We start from the raw sequence: 21,548 nt of genomic DNA, 5'->3' as shown, positions 1-21,548 counted from the left end.
ACACTCTTTCACAGAAATCAATAAACCTGCAAAATAACTGACTTTGTTTTCATTACAGTAAACTGATGCTATAATTTATGCACAGAAATGCGATGTTTGCATGAATACGCAGAGCGCTACAGCTACATTTGCTTCTTTTTGTAGAAAATATTTGGTAGAGTTTGTAGAAAATAGCAAGACAGAGTGAACTGTCAATTTCCTAAATTCAATTTCCAAGAGTATTTTGTGCAAATGGAAAATGAAAGTAAAAAAAAGACTGATTCCAGAACTTGAAAGGAAAAAGGCTGAAAGACAGCTATATTTTTGGCCACTGAAGAAAATTCATAGAAAACAATTTCAAAAGAAAGTAATGAATGATACCTTTCCCCCTTAATTTATACTGTTGAAAAAAAAATCACAATAATTTTTTTATCAAAACAATCCTTTGGGGAAGAATAAATTATTTCAATTTTCTGGTTTCAAGTCTCCAAGCACCTGTCAGGTATCGTAGTCGTATAAAAAGCAGGTCCCTGCCCATCTGCAACCAACTCCAGAAGGGAACCAACTTAGAACCTATGATTATTAAAAATAATAAAAATTATGTTATATGAACATATAAAAGGCAATTACTTCAGAATCACCAACATTAAATTTTTCAATTATTCAGTTGTATCATTTTGCTAGCAGATAATTCTTCCCAAGGTTTCCACTCCCCAGCACATTTGTTCCAGAGAGTTGGGATGCTCCAAAGCAGATCTGGGAATGCATGGGGACAGTGTGGAGAGTTTGCATGGGCAAACATCTGCTTAGGTAATAGTAAATGCATTCCATTTTTAAAATCTTTGCTATCTAAACATAGGATAACTAATTTTTGTATCCTTAGAGGGGATTAGAATTGGAAAACAGAGTACAGAAAAAGCTACTACGACTATTCCTGAAATAACTATGCATTATACATTTTACCCTGTCATGATTTTCCTGTAATGATTTTGTATCTCTGCTCCACCAGAGATCAAAATACATTTCTGAGTGCCTCCAGTTTTAGGCATATTGCAGTATATGCCTAAAAGTACATTACTTTCAATGGGTCACTTATCATATTTTTGAGAAACAGGTCCATATAGCAAACATGAATCATATTTTGTCCATGGTGGTGGGACAGTATCATTAGACCAGTTGCACATGGATCTATTTTTAAAGTAAAGTCACCAGCCTTTTACAGATATTGGGTGCATAGTTTCAGGTGACCTAAGTCCCCTGGGGCAGGGCACAGTGTTTAAGAATTACTATGATTCCCAGTAGTTATTTTGTTTCCTTTTGTCTTAAAGTTGATTGACACTGAACTTGCATTTCAGAATATGAGAGAAATAGTACAGAAAAATGCATATGAAAAAGCATACTGCTGAGTAGCAATCATGCAAAGAATTGTATACAAAATTATATCCAAGGGCAGCAATTCTTTTGGATAAAAAGAAATGTGAATTTGTGTCAAAATCTCAAAAGCATTTAAGAAAGGTTCTGTCTGAATTTCTGGAAGAGAATCACTTCATTTTTAGAAGTCACATTTTATTATGGTAAAATAAAAAAAATAACAATAGAATTTATTTTTCACTTTTCAGGTACTATCTTGCTCTGTATCCATTTGAAGGTTCAGAAAAATAAATCATTATTTTTTTTAGATTTTTTTTATTCCACCTTTATTATTTTTATAAATAATATAACAACAACCCAGTGAGGTGAGCTGGGCTGAGAGAGTGACTGGCGCAAAGTCACCCAGCCAGCTTTCATGCCTAAGGCGGGACTAGAACTCTCAGACTCCTGGTTTCTAGCCCAGCACCTTAACCACTAGACCAAACTGGCTCTGTTTTTTTTTCAAATACAAATGCTATTTTATTTTCTATTTTTTTGTAATTTAATATAATTAATTAATGAGGTCTATTTTGGAATTGTTTAAACTTGGTTCTTAAAGCAGAATCAGCTGGGTCTTACTGGGGTTCTGCTTTGAAAGTGAATCAAAAGTGACCCTTCCTTTTGCAGAAACAACTGAGATCCTATGATTATTCCCACTAGAGTAAGTGAAAGAGAATCTTTGCAGATTCTTCTTCCAGAGGTCCCTCAATCTAGTGAAGCAGTTTTTCAGAGTGCAAAAAGAAGAACCAACAGAATTGTTCTTCCTCCTCCTTCCAGCATAAGTGTCTAGTAAGTAGAACCCTGTTCACACAAAATTTTGTATCTAAGACAATAGTTTCATTTCATATCTGGCCACTAATGAGAATAACTGAAAGCACATCTAGGTATTTGAAACTTCCGAAAAGAAGGTATTTTTCTTAAAAAAAAATTAAATCTTTCTCTCACCTATCCCACATACTGCTTTCAGGCTCCATTAATTTCAAAAGCAGTTTGTTGTATAAGAAAAGGGTTGCTTGATAAATCTGATTCCAAAACCATGAATATACAGAATTAATTGTGTGGGGATGTTCTGCATCTTGCCTTTTTTGAAATATAAATTTTGCTTTAAGCTGTTCAGAACTGTTCTCATTAGATGGAATATCTGTGGACTGGAATGTTCTGAGTAACAGGAAAAACAAAGCACACAATCGACTCAGAAGCCATTGTGGATCCTATTCTGCTAGTTGTGAAAGAGGATATGAAGTGCTAAAAAATACCTACAAATAGTTGCTGGAGTTGGGAAGTATGTACCTCCTCCCTTCCTTTGCAGCAATCTCCACATACCCCTTTCCAGTTTAATTTAATTGTGCTATTTTTAAGTTTTACTATTAGAATTAATCAGGTGGTTGAAGTTTTGGTATGTATGCGCTCTGTATATGCGTCATTACTTATGAGCTTTGCGTCACATTTAAAAAATTGGAAAAACTGGCCTTTGTTGATTTGGTTGTTCATTTCTATATACAGCAGTAGCTCATGTTCTGCTGATAAGCATTTATTTCACTGTTGATACTATTGGTAAAGCAGGCAAAATTCTAATTCTTTTATTTTGCTGTTGTAATATCAATAAATGCTACTGATACAATAAAGCAACAGCTTTATTTGTAGCCTTTTTTTGTGGCCAGCACAGCAATGTTTGGAAGCAAGCCACCCCACAGGATAGCAGTGGATGACATCTTCACACTAGAAGACGATAACTATTTTCTAAACTGAAGAATGTATGCACATTAGCTTGTTGCATTAGGGTTGGCCTGAGGAGTACAGAGTTCTTTATTCTGTTACAAAAATCAGGAGGAGTTAGTACCACCTTTTCAGATTTACAAATTTTATTAAAAGGCTAAGCTTTTGTGAGACACAGTTCACTTCATCACTCCAAATTGTTTTAAGTTTTATTCTGTTGAAATGCAGTCAAATTGGAGTACTACAATGGAGTGTTTTGAGGTTGAAACAAAAACTTGTTTTGTGTTGGTAAAATTACTGAAATAATTTAGGAATTATGTTCAGATTTCAGGAGTAAAGATGAAGAGCTACAAGGAAGGAAGGAAGGAAGGAAGGAAGGAAGGAAGGAAGGAAGGAAGGAAGGGAGGGAGGGAGGGAGGGGGGAGGGAGGGAGGGAGGGAGGGAGGGAGGGAGGGAGGGAGGGAGGAAGGAAGGAAGGAAGGAAGGAAGGAAGGAAGGAAGGAAGGAAGGAAGGAAGGAAGGGAGGGAAGGGAGTTGATTGCTAATGAGAACTTCTGCCAGACTACAGCATACTTCTCTCATAATCATTGCTCAGTAAGGATCCATTTTCCCCCCACAAGACCATAATCTTTATTAACAATTGGGAAAAAACTGATAGAAATCCACCAAAAAACAAACAATTCTATAACATATTATACATTGACATTGAAGGGTAAAGCATATTAGGAAGCTAAGGAGCAGCATGCAGAAGAAGTCCTATGTATAGGAAATGTCTTCATTTTCTTGATAACTATATTAGAAGTTTTGTGGAACGAATATTTAACCTTTATATATTATTGTGGGGAATATGTTAAGACTACTGACCTTCAATTTCTGTCCAGTTGACAGCAATCTCTACTATTGGTATTTTAAAGCACTGAGCTATGTAAAGAAGTTCCGCATCAAAAGCCCTGCAACAGAAAAGGAGAATGAATATTTACAAGATTACTTGTAAACATAATGAATTGCCATAAGGATATGATAATAAAGATGTTGCCAATCACTAATTTTTCTATGATGAACTAAAAAATAACTTTGATATATCTGTTTCCTGTTCTCCCAGCTTTAAAAACAGATATTTGTATATTTATTTATTTATTCAATTTATAACCCACCTTAATCCTCTAAGCAACTCTAGGTAACATACAACACAAAGAATAAAACAAAACAGTAGTAATAATAAAAAACTGAATTACTATTACCTGGAAGGTAATACAAAGATCTATCTGTTAAGATCCCAGTGCCCTGACTCAGGACCTACTGAAAGAGCCACACAGTAAACCTATAAAGTAAGACCTATATAGTAAAGCTAAGAATACATCTGATTAAGATATTGAGGCTTTTAAAACTAAAATTTTAAAAATCATTTTATTAGGCATGCCATATTGAGAGTTTGGAACAGATATAAAGCAAGACTGTCTCCTAAAGTTCCTCCATGAATGTCACCCCAAGAAGCCTTTTTTAGAAGAAAGATGACAGTGAAACCAACATGGTTGACTTATGCTACATTACTGATTTTTGTTTAGGGAGAACCTAAACTAAAAACAAGAGAAGAATTTAAAATGGAAGATTACACTTGCCACTGGTTTACTTATATGCAATTGACAGAAAGATTTAACTTGGATAAGAAGATTTGTAACTTTGCAAAGGAGACAACTCAGTTTGAACTGCATTTCAACAATTTGAATTGGACTTGTGCACTAATGATGAGCATGTTATTGCTAAGATGTATAAACTTTTACTGAAACTGAATATGGAAGATGACTATGCTGAGGATAGGGCAAAGAATTTTGGATACAATATCATGCTTAATCAATGGGAGAATATGTGGAGCAAAGGTTTGAAATTCACACTGAATTATAATTTGAAAGAGAATTTTTATCAGATGAAGTATTGTTGGTACTTAACTCCTAATAAATCATCAAAGATATATAAGGAAATGTCAAATACATGTTGGAAATTTTCTCAAGGTAAAGGTACTTTTTACCATCTCTGGTGGATTTGCAAGAAAGCTAAGACTTACTGGGGCCAGATATTACTTTAGTTCAAAGGATTCTTAAGGTCAACATACAGTTGAAGCCAGAAGTTTTTTTTTTTTTAGGTTTGATGGATAAACAGTTTGGAAGTGAATTTGGAATTTTGTTTTTTATATATAACAACAGCAAGACTTTTATATACACGAAGTTGGAAGGACTTACAAATTCCCACAGTGGAAGAATCAATGATGAAATTAATGGAGCTGGCAGAGATGGCGAAACTGACTGCATTGATTAAAGAAAATAATTTGTCTAACTTCGTTTCTACTTGGAAACCACTTTTGGAGTTTTTGCTTGAAACTGAAAAAGATGAAGTTTTGATTTTGGGATTTGACTGTTAGAATTGTATAAGAATATAGAAATAATGTGTTTTATAGTTAAAATAGAGTAAGAGGTTAATGCATTTTAGTTTTTATCTGTACTGAAGATGGTCAGAAGTCACTCTTTTTTCTATGTCTCTTTTTATTTCTGCACTTTTCAGTTTGTTCTTTTTTGTCCTTTCTTTCTTCAATCTCTTTCTATTCTTGTATGTTTTACTTATATTTGAAATTCAATAAAGTTTCTTTAAACAAAAAACAAAAAAGGAGTGGATGGTCCAGAGAAAAAAGAAGTATAGACACCCAGCAAGGCAAAGCATAATGTGGAAAGGTACAAGAGCATTACATGCTGGCAACAACAAAGAAGAAAAAAGTAGAAAAAATCCCAGAGAGAAGGGGAAAAAACCCCAGAACAAGCTATGTAGGAAGAAAGCATTGATGTGTAATAGTAATAGAAGTAATAGTAGTAAAGTATAAAGATAATTGTAATAGTGATAGTAACAGTATAGAAGAAACAGTAATATAGAGGTAATTGTGATAGTAATAGAAGTATGGCACTAGCCAAGATCTCAGGGCAGGGGAGGAGGGGTGGCTGTTATCATCTGAGAATCTCTGGTGGCCTTCAGGGGCTCTGCTCCACAAGTGGCCGGGTGTGAGACACTGTTTTTCAAGCTGGGTTCCTGAGAACAGTTGGGGGTGTTGCTATTGTACCAGCCTCCCTGCTGCGTAGCAACCTCCCTGCCTGAGCTGCTGGAGGCAGTCTTGGAGTTGGCGGTGGAGTTCCCCAGGCTTATGCTTCTGGTGGACTTCTATCTGCCATCCCTGGGGTGAGCCTCGGAGGCAGCTCGGGAGTTCATGGCTACCATGGCAGCCATGGACCTGATTCAGATTATTCAGGACCCAACTCGAGACAGCGGCCTCACACCAGATTTAGTTTTCTTGTTGGAGCAGTGGTAATGTGATCTGAGGGGAGAGTTACACCTATCCCCCTTGCCATGTTTGGCTCACACCCTGGAGACCTTGATTCTTATACTGCCCCCCTCCGCAGGGAGGCGGGACCCATTTGATTGGTCCACTCTCGGTGACTGATGGACCCAGTAGGGTTTCAGAGGGAGCTGGGGGTTATACCTGACAATCTGCTGCATGGTCAGACCTGTATAGGAAGGATAACAATATCGGGGATAGCTTTGATGATGTGGTCAGTGAGCTAGAGCCAGACATCCTGAAGAGTGAGGTTGAATGGGCCTTAAGAAGCATTGCTAATAACAAGGCAGCAGGAGATGACGGCATCCCAGCTGAACTGTTCAAAATCTTGCGAGATGATGCTGTCAAGGTAACGGATGCTATATGCCAGCAAATTTGGAAAACACAAGAATGGCCATCAGACTGGAAAAAATCGACTTATATCCCCATACCAAAAAAGGGAAACACTAAAGAATGTTCAAACTATCCAACAGTGGCACTCATTTCACATGCCAGTAAGGTAATGCTCAAGATCCTGCAAGGTAGACTTCAGCAATTCATGGAGCGAGAATTGCCAGATGTACAAGCTGGCTTTAGAAAAGGCAGAGGAACTAGGGACCAAATTGCCAATATCCGCTGGATAATGGAAAAAGCCAGGGAGTTTCAGAAAAACATCTATTTCTGTTTTATTGACTATTCTAAAGCCTTTGACTGTGTGGACCATAACAAACTGTGGCAAGTTCTTAGCGGTATGGGAATACCAAGTCATCTTGTATGCCTCCTGAAGGATCTGTATAACAACCAAGTAGCAACAGTAAGAACAGACCATGGAACAACAGACTGGTTTAAGATTGGGAAAGGAGTACGGCAGGGCTGTATACTCTCACCCTACCTATTCAACTTGTACGCAGAACACATCATGCGACATGCTGGGCTTGAGGAATCCAAGGCTGGAGTTAAAATCGCTGGAATAAACATTAACAATCACAGATATGCAGATGATACCACTTTGATGGCTGAAAGCAAAGAGGAATTGAGGAGCCTTATGATGAAGGTGAAAGAAGAAAGTGCAAAAGCTGGCTTGCAGCTAAACCTGAAAAAAATCAAGATTATGGCAACCAGCTTGATTGATAACTGGCAAATAGAGGGAGAAAATGTAGAAGCAGTGAAAGACTTTGTATTCCTAGGTGCGAAGATTACTGCAGATGCTGACTGCAGTCAGGAAATCAGAAGATGCTTAATCCTTGGGAGAAGAGCAATGACAAATCTCGATAAAATAGTTCAGAGCAGAGACATCACACTGACAACAAAGGTCCGCATAGTTAAAGCAATGGTGTTCCCCGTAGTAACATATGGCTGCGAGAGCTGGACCATAAGGAAGGCTGAGAGAAGGAAGGTAGATGCTTTTGAACTGTGGTGTTGGAGGAAAATTCTGAGAGTGCCTTGGGCTGCAAGACGTTCAAACCAGTCCATCCTCCAGGAAATCAAGCCAGACTGCTCACTTGAGGGAACGATATTAAAGGCAAAACTGAAATACTTTGGCCACATAATGAGAAGACAGGACACCCTGGAGAAGATGCTGATGCTAGGGAGAGTGGAGGGCAAAAGGAAGAGGGGCCAACCAAGGGCAAGGTGGATGGATGATATTCTAGAGGTGACGGACCCGTCCCTGGGGGAGCTGGGGGTGTTGACGACCGACAGGAAGCTCTGGCGTGGGCTGGTCCATGAAGTCACAAAGAGTCGGAAGCGACTGAACGAATAAACAACCACCAATAAATCCAGTGCTGCCAAATGTCACTGCCACCAGGAAGGAGCTGTCAATGCCTAGTTTTTGCAGCCATCTGCCCTCCAAAAGACATGCTGAGCACCTCGAAGCATCACTGACACTGCCAGCTCCACCAGTGCTGTCATGCTGCTAGCCACTGAACAGCTATTCCTTTGCAGCCAGCTATTATTTTAAAATTATCAGTGTGGCTCTTTCTCTTGAATGCATTGAGCTGGCTTGCCCTAGAGACCAATACAGTAACTTTTCTAGTTTTGGGTAAGAACATGAAGAGCTGTCTTCATAAATTAAAAATAAGAAGCCCCACTGCGTATACAAAAGTCTTTGCAAAAGTCTACAAGCCGTTAAATTCCAGTCATAAAATTATCTAGCATATATATGTACATAATGGACCATGCACCATAAACTTGCATACGCTTCCAGTCTCCAATGAACTTAAAGAACTATACCAACCAACGTTCTATATGAAGAGATGAAAATGTCTGAGAAGCAGCCTCCCGGGTCAAGAGTTTAAAACCACACTGTGTGTCTCTGATATCCTTGACACAAAGGAACCTGACCAGAAAGTGGAATCCATACATTAGAAAGGTTCGGAAGAATGAACGCTGCAAACAAAATACACAAAGCATTAGCTGTCTGAAGTAAAGAAAATGCTTGAGTGCGTTCCAGAACTTTTCTGTGTCCATAATCATGACCCTTACCAGAACTATATATATTTAAACTACATTCTTTGTGACAAGTATAAGAAGAAATGGGGAAAAAAGTATTTCCTCCCATATAAATACACAGAAGTGCAAGAATAACTAGAAGAGCAGCACTATATCAAAAGGGATGTTTGTATCAAAAGGGACCACACAACAGGTCTATGATGCTGCTTGCCAGCAGCGCTATGTCTGCTGGCCAACTCTGAAGCTCCTTTCTTTGAATTCAAAGTACCCCACGGCCCTTTATTTTCAACATATCTCTAGAGTTATACTTAATCAAGAGATGGGCATTTCAAATAAAATCTGAAATACAATTGCATTTCTAACCTTCCTTGTGCAACGTGGTACGTGTTGCACTTGAACTAAATGATCTGAGACACTTTCCAACAAAGCAGAAAACAACTTTCAGCAACATGTGACCAGCCAGATACATGCTCCCTTTAAACCACAGTAAGAATTTAAATTGCTTACTACTAGTGCTTCTGAATGGTTTACCAACCAAGCTATTTCAATAATAAAAAGGCAATCTTAAATCAATAGATTAGGACCTTTGTTGGAGCATTTTCTAAAGTTCCAAGAATCTTCTGCCAATTGACTATCTTGGTTCAATGCATGAAGATTATCTTTCTTGTTCATTCTATTACTAATTCACTTTATTTCAAACCTCTGTCAATGACAATCACCCCAATTTCTCTTTGCTATGCTTTTAAATCCCAAATATTATTTTATAAAATAATTTATAACTTAAGTAAGAGATCACCTCTGCCATTTTATTACCTCTGTGTTAAAAAAGTTATTTGTGGCTATGCAACTCCTCAGATTTGTGTAATCTCTTTTAGTAATTATGTGATTATGTGAATAATGGGTTTGAATCTCCTATCATGGTAAACTAGCAGACAGTTGCTTTAAATAGCATGAAACTGGTTTCCCATGTTCTTAAAATGAGGTTACTGCAGCAACAACAAAAAATTCCATTTTTTTGGATATCTCAGATAATGTTTAACAAGAGTTGGTTATAATCACCTTGCTGTTAGAGATACAACTCAGGACTGGAACATTAACTAATTTGGTTTGAACCTATCCTATTGTCCCATTTTGCAATGAAATCAACAGGGTTGTTCTATGTTCCTGAATTGACCTCCATGTTCTCCTTGGCTATATCCCTTGTAAAATATTAAGATATCAGGTATTGTGCATTTTCCATGCATGAGGACCAGCTAATACAATTACCATAAAACACTGGAAAGATAAATCTGCACCTGATTTGCAGTAATGGTCTACTGACTTGTGCTGTTTGTTAACATTTGACTTTTTTTTTCAATAAAGGGACAAGGAAGAAGACTTGGGGGGAGGGGGTTTGGAGCTGCCTATTTAAAAAGAACCTAGGCCTCCCCTCTCTTACTTTACATTTTTTGTAATATTGTTATTTTAAATTAGTGGTTGCTTTACATTGTTAATAATGTTGTATGTATACTTTTTCTTCTCTTAATTAGTTTGATCTAATAAAAAATACTTTAAAATATTCTTCAATGTAGAGACCACAGAACAGAAATTTTAGAGACCACAGAACAGAGATTCTGGTAATTTTGTTAGAAATACTCAGTACTAATGTATTTCTGTTAGTTATCTAGGCTGGCTATATACTGCTGGAAAAGAGCCCACATTCCGCATTCTAACCACGTTATCATGCAGACTAAACGAAGATAAGATTTAATCTTAAAAAAGAAGGCATGATCTTGATTACTTCTGTCTGTAAATAATACAAGTCTGACAGTACCTGCAGAATTAAAAACAGAGGCAAGAGAAGTATACCTGTGCTATGGAATCTTTCTCCATGTGAGCACGAGAGCCACATGCAATAGCCATCATCTCCTAGAGGAAAAAACATGAACAGCTGAAAGAAAGCAGAATAAAGAACAAATGGACTTTCCAAATTATATTTGTATAAGCACCTCATCAACTCATAAAAGCCACCGCATCTTCCAGGTTCATGTGGTGGCTTTGTAAGCTGTTCCCTCTCTGTGTGTTTGAGACATTTGAAGCAAAGTGGTTGGGCATGTACATCTATGCAGAGAGAACTGGGAATAGCTTCTAAAGCAGCCAGGAAAGCCTGGAAAAAGAGGCAGCTGCTTTCATAATTCAAAGAGAGATGCTTTGTACATACTGCCATGAGATGCAAAGCATCTCTTTTGAAGAATCACCTCAGCTGTAATATCAAACACTAAATTTAAAAAATAATGGCAATAAGAAATAACATTTGTTTATGGTATTTCCAAAGGACATGCAACAGAGGGGGAAAAATAGAGTATCACCTGAGAATGCTCATATTGCTTTTCCATCAGCCCCAAGATTAAATTTCTTGAGCCAAAACTCCCTTACATGTAGAAAAAAGGGAATTCTACAGTAATCCCAAACTATAAAGATCAAAGTAGGGCACAGCATTCCAACCTGAATGCAAACCTGATACAACCTGTTTGCTCAAATCCTACACATTTTGAGGAATTAAGTATGTTCAACTTTCTCTGGATTGTGTCTTAAGACTTAAAACAAGGAAACATTATCTTCTCATTAATCCAACAAAAAGGAGAAAAAGTAATCAAATAGAACCTCACAGGCCAGGGTTGGAGACTCTCAAGACCTTTTTCTACTTTTTCAATATCTTTAAATTTTGTAGCTCCATCAGCATCTGCCATCAATATCCTTTTCCCTCGTGAACTGAATACACCCTGCAGTTAAGAAACATGTAAGGGCCTACATTAGTTCAGCAATTATTATGACAAGACAACAAGAAGTTTGTTTTGATAGAACAAACCCCCAACATATTAATCTAATTCAGGTGTTCATAAACTTCCTAGCCAGTGGATATATTTGACATTTGGAGAGCAGAGCATGAGCACAATATTGTTGCTGGGGTGGCGGTGGGGCTGCACATTCACAAAATGGTTGCCCTAATGGGCAGGGCCAGTCACTAACAACCAATTTGCCACAAAGCAAACTGACGAGATTGCTTAACAGAATACCCATTAGGAATTTGCATGCTCCCAAACAAACTGCAGTGAGCCACCATTTTAATTCTCTAAGACTGTCTGCAGACCTTATGTAAAATCCTACCTCTGGAGACTGGTGCTTTGCTTTGCATCATGCCAGCTTCCCTTTTAATTCTGTTTAAAATTAGAATAATCTTTTAAAAAATTAAAAACTAACATGGAGCAGGAAGCTTGGCATGTACCAACATATTCACACTCCACATTCAGGATGCAAGATCAACTTCATCAGGCTCTCTTTGAAATTAGGATACAAACCCTGGCAATCTCTAGTCAAGAACAATAACAATGGTTCTGGACATGGGTGCTACTAACCAGCTCAATTAGAAATTGATATACCAAGATAGCAGGTCTGAGCAATACATTTTATGCAGTAATTTTTTTTATTATAATATTATTATTATTCAATTTTTCCAATCTTTTTTATATATAGCTCAAGGCAGTGAATATACCTAATACTCCTCCTATTTTCCCCACAACAACAACCTGGACTGAGAGGAACTGACCGGCCCAAAGTCCCCCAGCCAGCTTTCATGCCAAAGGGAGCCCTAGAACTCACAGTCTCCAGGTTTCTAAGCCAGCAGCTTATCCACTATACCAGCTTGGCTCTCTGGTTAATTTTAAGGTTAATTAACACTTCCTGAATAGACAAAATACCAAAACTCCCATGTCTCTTAGGGAAAATTACAGGAAGCATATAACATTCTTTTGTACCCTTTTCAAAGAGATGGGCTCATTACATGGGATAGAAGGGAATGCATATTTTTCAAAAGTGGCCATAAAAATGAAACTACTGCTATATGCATTTATTTCAATATTAATTCCTATCATGTGTCTTTCAAACTTGAAGGCAGCACAATTTATGGACATAAGTATCATAAAAAGTATGATTAAAAGTACACATTAAAAGTATTCCTAAGATATAAAAATTTAAAATTAACTTCTCAAATCTGGACTAGTAACCCAGTAAATGTCTATGGGGTGTATGTGGCTCAATTAAAAGGATCTTGGTGTAGTGGACATTGGACTTAATAGACAAAATCTGCAGACCCAACTTTTGCTAAATTTCAAACAGAAAGAGACATCATCTCAAAATATAGAACAAAATCAGTTGTCTGGCAAATCAATCTGGATAATGTTCACTGCATCCCCTCAAAAGATATATTCACTGTAAACTGTAAAGTAGGTTTTCTCATGTTGTGAGAATGTTTTGGGGTTCAAAAAAATCCATTTGTCATTTAACAGGCATTTGGTTTAACAGAGATCCTTTCCCCTATTAATCCATTAAATCAAGCAGCTATTCTGTGTTCCATCTTATGAAAATAAACACTATAGGTTCTTTCTAAATATGGAAACTCAGAGAAAATAGCTAAGTTTGCGGTACCTTCAGTATTATTTTTGAATTTAATGTAAATGTTCAAACCAAAAGATAAACACTGAATCATATTTTTCTCTGAGAAAGAAAATAAGCAACTAAAAGGAAAAGCAGACAAGTTTAATACCATTCTGACAGCTGCCCCCTTTCCACGATTCCTCACCCGAGCGAGCACTCTCACTTTGTCACTACCATACTTCTTAACGTAACTCAGTGCAACCTAGGTAATATACACACATCAAAATAAAACAACAGTAATCACAATTTGAATGTTATGCTAACTTTTAATTGATGCTCAAGACACAGTTTCAACTATACATTAAATATAAATACATTATGATGCAAAAGTATTTTTATGTTTAGAAGATGTCATTTGAGTTTTTCTAATCCTTTTTCTGCCAAACAACTCACCTTCAATTCTTGAAGTTAAAAGCAAAAATTCTATTTGCTCGGGAATTAAAAAGGAAATATACTGAGCAATTACATAATACCCATTAGTTAATATTTTAGTTTTTACATTTTTAGTGTTTTACATTTGTTTTAGAGTTCAAATATTTATGACTATACCTACCTTTAGAGAAAGTATTATTATGTAAATTGAAAAAAGTAAGATATATAATGCACAGGAAATGTCATAGTGAACCCTAAACTATAGGTAACGTTAAACTGTCTTTGTAAACTATTGTTTGAAGCATTTTGGAAACCAGCTATAATTAAATTAGCCATAGATTGGAGGGTTCAGATAACACAGTGAACTGTGGGTAATTAAAAGTAAAAGTGAGAGCTTTTAAACAGCTAGCTGTACCAAACATCTAGTCACATAAGAGAAGAACGTATTTTGTGGATGAAATATTACATAACTTCAAGCAACCTTCTACTTCTCACCCTTTTAATTTTTACAGTTGCTATACAGTAGTGGTTGTTTTCCATGTGGCAAAGTGAAAGGTAAAGTGAAAACTATTTACAAAAGCAGTTTGCTTGAGAACAGAAATTTGACGTGTCTAGGCATTCAGGGAATGAGTGAACACGAACACACACACACACACACACACACACACACAATCCAAATTATTCAACCCCCATTGCAAATCAGGTTGATTGTCAAAATGTACAGACTTTCAGCTGTTTGCAATGAACAAATCAAACAAAAGCAATTGAAATAGCTCAATACAACGAATGCTTCAAGTGGTGTCCCCACATTCAACTGAAAATGCAACTTATGACTTTTCCAGTCTCAAAATTATTCAACCTCTTCATGGCAAGCATCTTCAGTACTTAGTAGAGCACCCTTCTGCTGTTATGACCTGCTGCAAACGAGATGCACAGCCGGACACCAGCTTCTGGCAGCGTTCCTGAGGAATCTTAGCCCATTCCTCAGTTCAGTAATATTCTTGGGTTTGCATGCTGCCCAAGAATATTACTGAACCATTGCGTGCTGCCCAAGAATATTACTGGCCACTGCTCATGAGGAATGGGCTAAGATTCCTCAGGAACGCTGCCAGAAGCTGGTGTCTGGCTTCTTCAATTAACCGCCTTCTTCAAACTCCACCAGAGATTTTCTATGGGGTTCAAGTCAGGTGACTGTGATGGCCACTGTAGAATCTTCCAGGACTTCTTCTGCATCCAAGCCTTAGTGGAATTTGAGGTATGCTTGGGATCATTGTCCTGTTGGAAGGTCCAATGACGCCCAAGCTTCAGCTTCCTTACAGGTTTTCTCCTAGGATTTCCTGATACTTCAATGAATCCATCTTGCTGTCCACACGCTGCAGGTTTCCAGTGCCAGAGGATGCAAAGCAGCCCCAGAACATCACCGAGCCACCACCATCCTTTAACTGTAGGCAGAGTGTTCTTTTCAGCATATGCTTCATTCTTCTTCCTCCAGACATACTGCTGATCCATCAGGCTGAAAAGTTCCAGTTTTGTTTCATTGCTCCATAGAACAGAATCCCAAAACGTCTGTGGCTTATTTATATGATTTTGAGCATATTGGAGCTGACTTTTTTTGTCCTTTTGGGTTAGTAGTGGTGTACATCTTGGAGTTCTGGCATGGAAACCTGCGTTTAGTATGCGCCTTACTGTGCTCCCTGAAATCTCAATGCCTGTTGCCACCAAGTCTTGCTGCTGGTCTTTTGCAGTCACTCGAGGGTTTCTCTCCACCTGCCTTCTCAGAAATCTGGTTGCAGCCACTGACAGCTTCCTTTTTCTGCCCCGTCCAGGTAGTGTAACCACTGTTCCTTGAACCCTGAACTTGCAAACTCTGCTTCCAACGGTGTCGCTAGGAACATTCAGCGCCTTCACTATCTTTTTGTATCCTGTTCCTTGTTTGTGAAGGGTGATGATCTCTTCTCTTACCTTTTTGGACCATTCTTTTGACTTAGCCATACTGTATTTCTAACATGCAGTCAAACGTGACACTCAACAAACCCCTAGCCGGTTCAGGTATTTCATGTGCTCCAGCTCAAGCACACCTAGTGCAACTAATGAAGCCCCTGATTAGTTGCATCAGGTGTGCTTGAGACAACACCTGTTTTGCATACTGTGTATGTGCTGTTGTGGCGGATTCTATTCAGGGGGTTGAATAATTTTGAGACTGGAGAAGTCATTATAAGTTGCATTTCCAGTTGACTTTGGGGACACCACTTGAAGCATTTGTTGTGTTGAGCTATTTCAATTGCTTTTGTTTTATTTGTTCATTGCAAACAGCTGAAAGTCTGTACATTTTGACAATCAACCTGATTTGCAATGGGGGTGAATAATTTAGATTACAAATATAAATATAAATATAAATATATAAATATATATATATATATATGAGAGACTCTGAGGGTTGTAGGGGTGGCTGGGGAAGCTGGGAGCTGTAGTCTGGAGAGTGCCTGGGTGGAAAAAGTGGACGGAGGGACAGTGTGCAGTTTTTCAGGATGATATTATTATATTATTATTATTATTATTATTATTATTATTATTGCACAAATGCTGGAAATGTGGAGGGACAAGGAACAGCAACACTGCCAGCCTCTCTCTCCACAGTTTGCTTATGTGCAGTGCCACTTCAGTATCATGGGGGTCACATGCAGCTGTTTAACATATCCTGGCATGTCTAATCCAATGCCCTGTCCAGGGAAGGAAAGGTTGTGCGATCTTTTCTGGAAAACATGCAGGGGTGGAGCCGCCACAACTTCAAGAGGCAGGCTAGCCCACTGCTGCATAGCTTTTCATAAAAGGTACCTCCTTTTATGAACCAGTTGGATGCTTTTTCATGGCAACGAATAGAACTAATCTGATGGAACAGAGCCTGTTCAGTTTTAAATGTCATGAAAGTTTTGTATCTTGGCTGCTGATTGTAGTAGTTTTAATGGCTTTAAAATGGTTAGATTTTTTGTTTCTTCTTCGTAATTTCTTTATTGTTTTTGGTGTTTTAATTGTTGCAAGCTGCCCAGAGTCATGAATGTGAGATGGGCAGCTATACAAATTGAATTAATGAATGAATGTTCAGCATGTAATGGCCAAAGAATGAACTATGGGTTATTTTCCTTTCAACTTATCTTGCATGTCTTAATTCTTGTTTGTGTTTAACTTTTGTTACTATGCAAATGATGAATAACCAAGCCTTGAAGCAAGTACAACTCTAGCCTAGCTAAAAGCTATTTTTCTGCTAAACTTCTAAAGTTTCTGTTTCAAGGACTGCTGACAAGCAATATCTGCATCTTTTCCTTTACTCATTTCCATAGAAGCACCATCCCAGAAAATTATCTCGAGTAAGGTCACAATAGGTTATCAAGTTAATTTTTTTAGTTAAAAAATACCAGCAACAATATCGGAACAGTTTTAATAAGAGGTCTAATATGTCAACAAATAAACACTAAAATATAATAAACAGAATATGAGTAGTAAGAAATAGAACTATTAATGACATAAAAATCAGATTAACTAACCAGCGTGTTATGTGGAAATAGCCAGTGGAAGCAGAAGATTTATTTGAGCTCTTGAAATCTGGGTCTGATATACGTCAGGCCACACAACAAATGTTCAGGCACTTCAAGGACTACTCCATTTGTTTATGGATTATGTACCTATTTCTTGCATGTTGCCAGCTATTTACAAGTAGCACAATTCTCTGCCACTTATGGAGTCTATTATATTTTAACTGCATTTGTTTTATTGAATCCTAATCACACTTGAGTCTAATCTTGCCAAAGTAAATATGAAATGTGTAAGAAAATGAAGTCAGTTATTTAAAATATTTTCTAATGCCCTCTGTGAATTTGTGCTAATGCTTCATATAAATCTATATAAGACTTAAACACAAATGCACAGAATGAAAGAGAATTATTTTAGACAAATATATAACAAATTATCATCACTTTGACAGATATGTCATGCTTATTTTGGCAGGATGTGAATTACTTTACATATTCTGAATTGTTCTTCAAGGCTTTGCCATCGCAAAGTGACATATAAACAAGGGAAAAGTCAACAAACAAAAAATATTAGCAAATGTACAATATATACAGAAAGGCTACGCTGACATACATAGGCCAATTATACTGAAGAGAAAGGTTTTCAGTTCTCTATCACTGAACAAAAATGGCAGATTGCAAGATACAGCCATCACTGGCTAAATAATAAACACTGTAAATATCTTGGAATCCATTCCTCAAAATAATAACACCAGCAATAATAACAAGATACGGATTAACTCGTACAGCTTTTTGGTACTGTGATTTTAAATATTAACAACAAGAAGCCTTAAAGAAACAACAAATACAGGTAGTCTTCATGTTATGACTGCAATTGGGAGTGGAACTGCTGTCGCTAAGTGACACAGTTGTAAAATGCAATGTCATGTGACTGCATCACTTAGTGACAGTAATTCTGGAAGTCCTGGTTGCCGTCATTAAGCAAGAACCACGCAGGTGTGGTCATAACCATGAAGACCACCTGTACTGTTGACAAAATATCTAGAGTTTGTAAAACAGAACTTTATCTCCTACCTTTTTGGTTTGATCCCTGCTGCCATCATCAACCACTATGACCTCATATGTGAATGAAGGATCTTGCTTCTATAAAAATAAAAAGAACCTTTTTTTCATTTGACAGCATTATATACTCTCTTACCATCAGGAGAAGATCAAAAATGTTATTTTAAAAAATGTTACTGGATTACTGCAAACACGTACCTGTCTCCTCTCTAGATAATCTAGAGCTTCATTCATCATCGATGGTACTGTAAGAAGATGTGGAAAAAGCACAACTGCAGATCTTGTTTCATTAAAACTACAATGGTGATAAAACAATTTATAAAGCAAAATATAATATTCTATACATAAAGATTTATTCTTACACCGTTCTTCCTCATTATATGAAGGTACTACTACAGAAAGTTCACGTGTTGCAGGGTCACGAAGGCTAGGCACAGATTCCTTCTTATCATTCAGAAAGAACTTCTCATCCTCGGATTCATAAATTTTTGGCAACTCTCCTGCAGTTATATGCAGGAAAGTTATGATGACAGCAATCTGGGAGGGAAGTAAAACAGGAATGATGGCTGATGGTTCTATAATATAACAATAATGCAATACCATTCTTGCAAGATGAAAAACTTCCCTTTTAAAATTATTAAGGAAAAAAGGGAATAGCTAAATAAAATTAAGAAAAAGAAGCAAATTGATAATCATAAGCTAAGATTGTGTGCATTGGGGGAGAATCTGCACTAACCAAAATGCAAACACAGAATAAATTAGTTTTCAACATTTGTGTGTAGTAAATGAAATGAAGAAGAGATAGAGGGATACGTTGTATGTTTATGAAATTAAGAGAAAGAGGAAGGATGTAATAGATCTGAATGAAAGTAATCTGATCTAAAATGTGCGTGAGAAAGTATGAATTGGTGTTATTTAGACTGTTCTGAGGGCATATGAATGTAGGAATTCACAGGCTGGTGATAGTTACATGTTATGGTTTAGTAAATGGTTATGACAAAAATGAGTGACCAGAACTAAAGCAGTACACTGAGTGTTTGTGTAGAAAGAATAAATGAGGACTGAAGCACATAATAAATATATGAAGAAAGAGTAAATGAGATTGAGAGGAAGCTGAATTATGGTGTTGATAAGCTCCTTGAAAAGAGTTAGAGATGAGAGTTTAAAGAACAAAAGGCAACATATGAATTGTATAAAAATATGATAGAAGCAAGGATGGTTTGCAAAGATGAATGAACTAGAAAGCTACACAAAGGAATACTGAAAAGTGTTGATGTGAGTTAGATTAAGCTATATTTCCTTTGTTTTTCTCTTATCTCCTGCCTTTAATTTTTTTCTGCTTACCATCTTTTACTCCTTTTCTGCACTTTGCATGATTGGTATTGATGTACAAACACATTAGCATCTACACAAAAGGTACTCTCTCTACTAAAATGGATTTTAGATTGTCATTTAGGAAATGTTGAGTTCTCTGCCTTTAAAAAAAAAAGTACATCAAATTTCGGAGTGAAAACTTCCCAGGCTTCTCTAACAAGACAGTAAGTAAGGGCAGTATGCACCAGAAAGACCATACAGTAGTTCTACAAAACAACAGTGATTAGGAGCAATTTCACTTAAGCTATAATGTAAACAAAGAGGGATTCATATGACTTGGACTGCAAAATCTCAGAAAAAGAGGTGCACAACAAAATGCGGAAACCCTAATGATGTCCTGATGTGACTTAAGAGTCAGAGGCATGTGTATGTACATGTAAGTATTTACATATTCACATATTTTTCTTATTGTTTGATATTAACTGATATAAGCCTGTTATTGAAGTTTCAAAATGTAATGTAATGTTATTGTTATGTTAATATTTGTAAACCGCCTAAAGCCTGTGAGGGCTCAGACCGCGAGCTGCATAAATACAAATTCAATAAAATACTCTGCACCGTAGGAAGGATGCTTTGCATGCATCCAGAGGCACTTCTGTTATATTTGCTGATATAAAATTGAACCCCGGCTATTAATGAATCCCTTACGCCAAATTTGCCTCAAATGTCAGGAAAATGGCAGAGAATAAGTCTGGGGCCGAGACTGTAAAAAGGAGAGCCCACTCCGAGGAAGTTTGCTAGTCTGCCTTCATTCTCTTTGCCACCGAGAGGCTTTAGGACCTGTCCCGATCCTGTCTCACCAGAACCAGCCCTGCGGCCGCTAACATCACGATCCCTTCGACCAGCCACACCAGTTCCATCATCGGCTAGTTCAGCACTTCGCTTCTCCGATTAAGCGCGTTCAATCAGTGCTCAGGGAGACTCATCTAAAGAGACACGGAGACGGAAGGGAAGAATCACGAGGATGACAAAGGCTGAGCTTCCGGTGTGCAGAGCGGCCTATTGGCTAGGATGATTAGACACTCTAGGAGGACAGCTGAATCCGAGAGAAAAGCTGCTTTTTAGAAATTCACGGAGATAAACACAGTCATGCCGTGTGAAAAAACACATGGCTTTGTTAAAAAGATGTTCATAGTAAAAGAGAGCATAAGCCTTCCATAGTCAGGTGAGCGTTGAAATTAATCTGAGAGGGGACTGATACGGCAATGGAGATCTTTGGCTGCAATCTATGAACAGTTTTGTATTGGAGAGTTCTGAAGCGCACCTATTTTCAATCTATTAGAAGCTTGGCCTCTAAAATGCAATAAGGAGATAAGTAAGTTGTGGTTTATTTGCACTGGCAGGGCATTTTTAAACTGTTACGAACTAGAAAAATCAACGCTAATGTGAAAGAAGACGCGTTAGAGTATACGGATGCTCTTCCTCAAGTTTGCTTCGAGTCGAGCTCGTTTCCCGATTTGACTTCAAGGCGGCCTCGTGTAACGCCCTTAGCAACAATAACGGAAGTGGTCTGCAACCGCCTTCTTAAAAAAAAAAGAACAGCGTAGCTTTTCATCTTGGAGCTCGTCCTCCATCCAAGTATAATCAAATCAGCCAGGGTCAGCAACTCATAGCTATGCAGAAATCCTGTATTTCTTACTAATATGTATGAGGAAACTTGTAAGGCTCTAGTAACGTAGAATTCAGACTATTCCACTGTTTGAAAAAATCTCTAGCTACCGTTATCATTTGGGAAAGCGTGACAACAGCCACTTTCGTTTTTGCCGGAACTGCAGACAGCGTGCCAATCTCACCTTTTCCTAATTCTAGCTACCCCGTAGCCTCGATTT

The 21,548-nt window shown here is 37.5% G+C and overlaps 1 protein-coding gene across 3 annotated transcripts; it reads right to left on the bottom strand.

Annotated features, from left to right (window-relative positions):
* Window positions 1–269: 269 nt before the first annotated feature.
* Window positions 270–20,644, bottom strand: ALG5 (ALG5 dolichyl-phosphate beta-glucosyltransferase). 3 transcript variants are annotated; one of them, XM_063294569.1, is made up of 10 exons: window positions 20,520–20,626; window positions 18,708–18,882; window positions 18,544–18,590; window positions 18,358–18,426; window positions 13,494–13,586; window positions 11,560–11,673; window positions 10,760–10,819; window positions 8,697–8,848; window positions 3,970–4,055; window positions 270–552 (listed from the first exon to the last, which is right to left on the bottom strand). In XM_063294569.1, exons 1-10 carry the CDS (start codon window positions 20,580–20,582, stop codon window positions 440–442), a joined length of 972 nt encoding a protein of 323 aa, XP_063150639.1. In that variant the 5' UTR covers window positions 20,583–20,626; the 3' UTR covers window positions 270–439. The 3 variants fall into 3 exon arrangements, with proteins under 3 accessions (XP_063150639.1, XP_063150640.1, XP_063150641.1); XM_063294570.1 differs by lacking the exon at window positions 13,494–13,586 and having other exon boundaries at window positions 20,520–20,627; XM_063294571.1 differs by lacking the exon at window positions 3,970–4,055 and having other exon boundaries at window positions 456–552; window positions 20,520–20,644.
* Between the last annotated feature and the right edge of the window lie 904 nt (window positions 20,645–21,548).

This window comes from Candoia aspera, chromosome 2, assembly GCF_035149785.1.
Source record: "Candoia aspera isolate rCanAsp1 chromosome 2, rCanAsp1.hap2, whole genome shotgun sequence".
Classification (NCBI taxonomy): domain Eukaryota; kingdom Metazoa; phylum Chordata; class Lepidosauria; order Squamata; family Boidae; genus Candoia; species Candoia aspera.
Note: the sequence above shows the minus strand (reverse complement) of the source record. Positions and strands in the feature narration are given on the sequence as shown.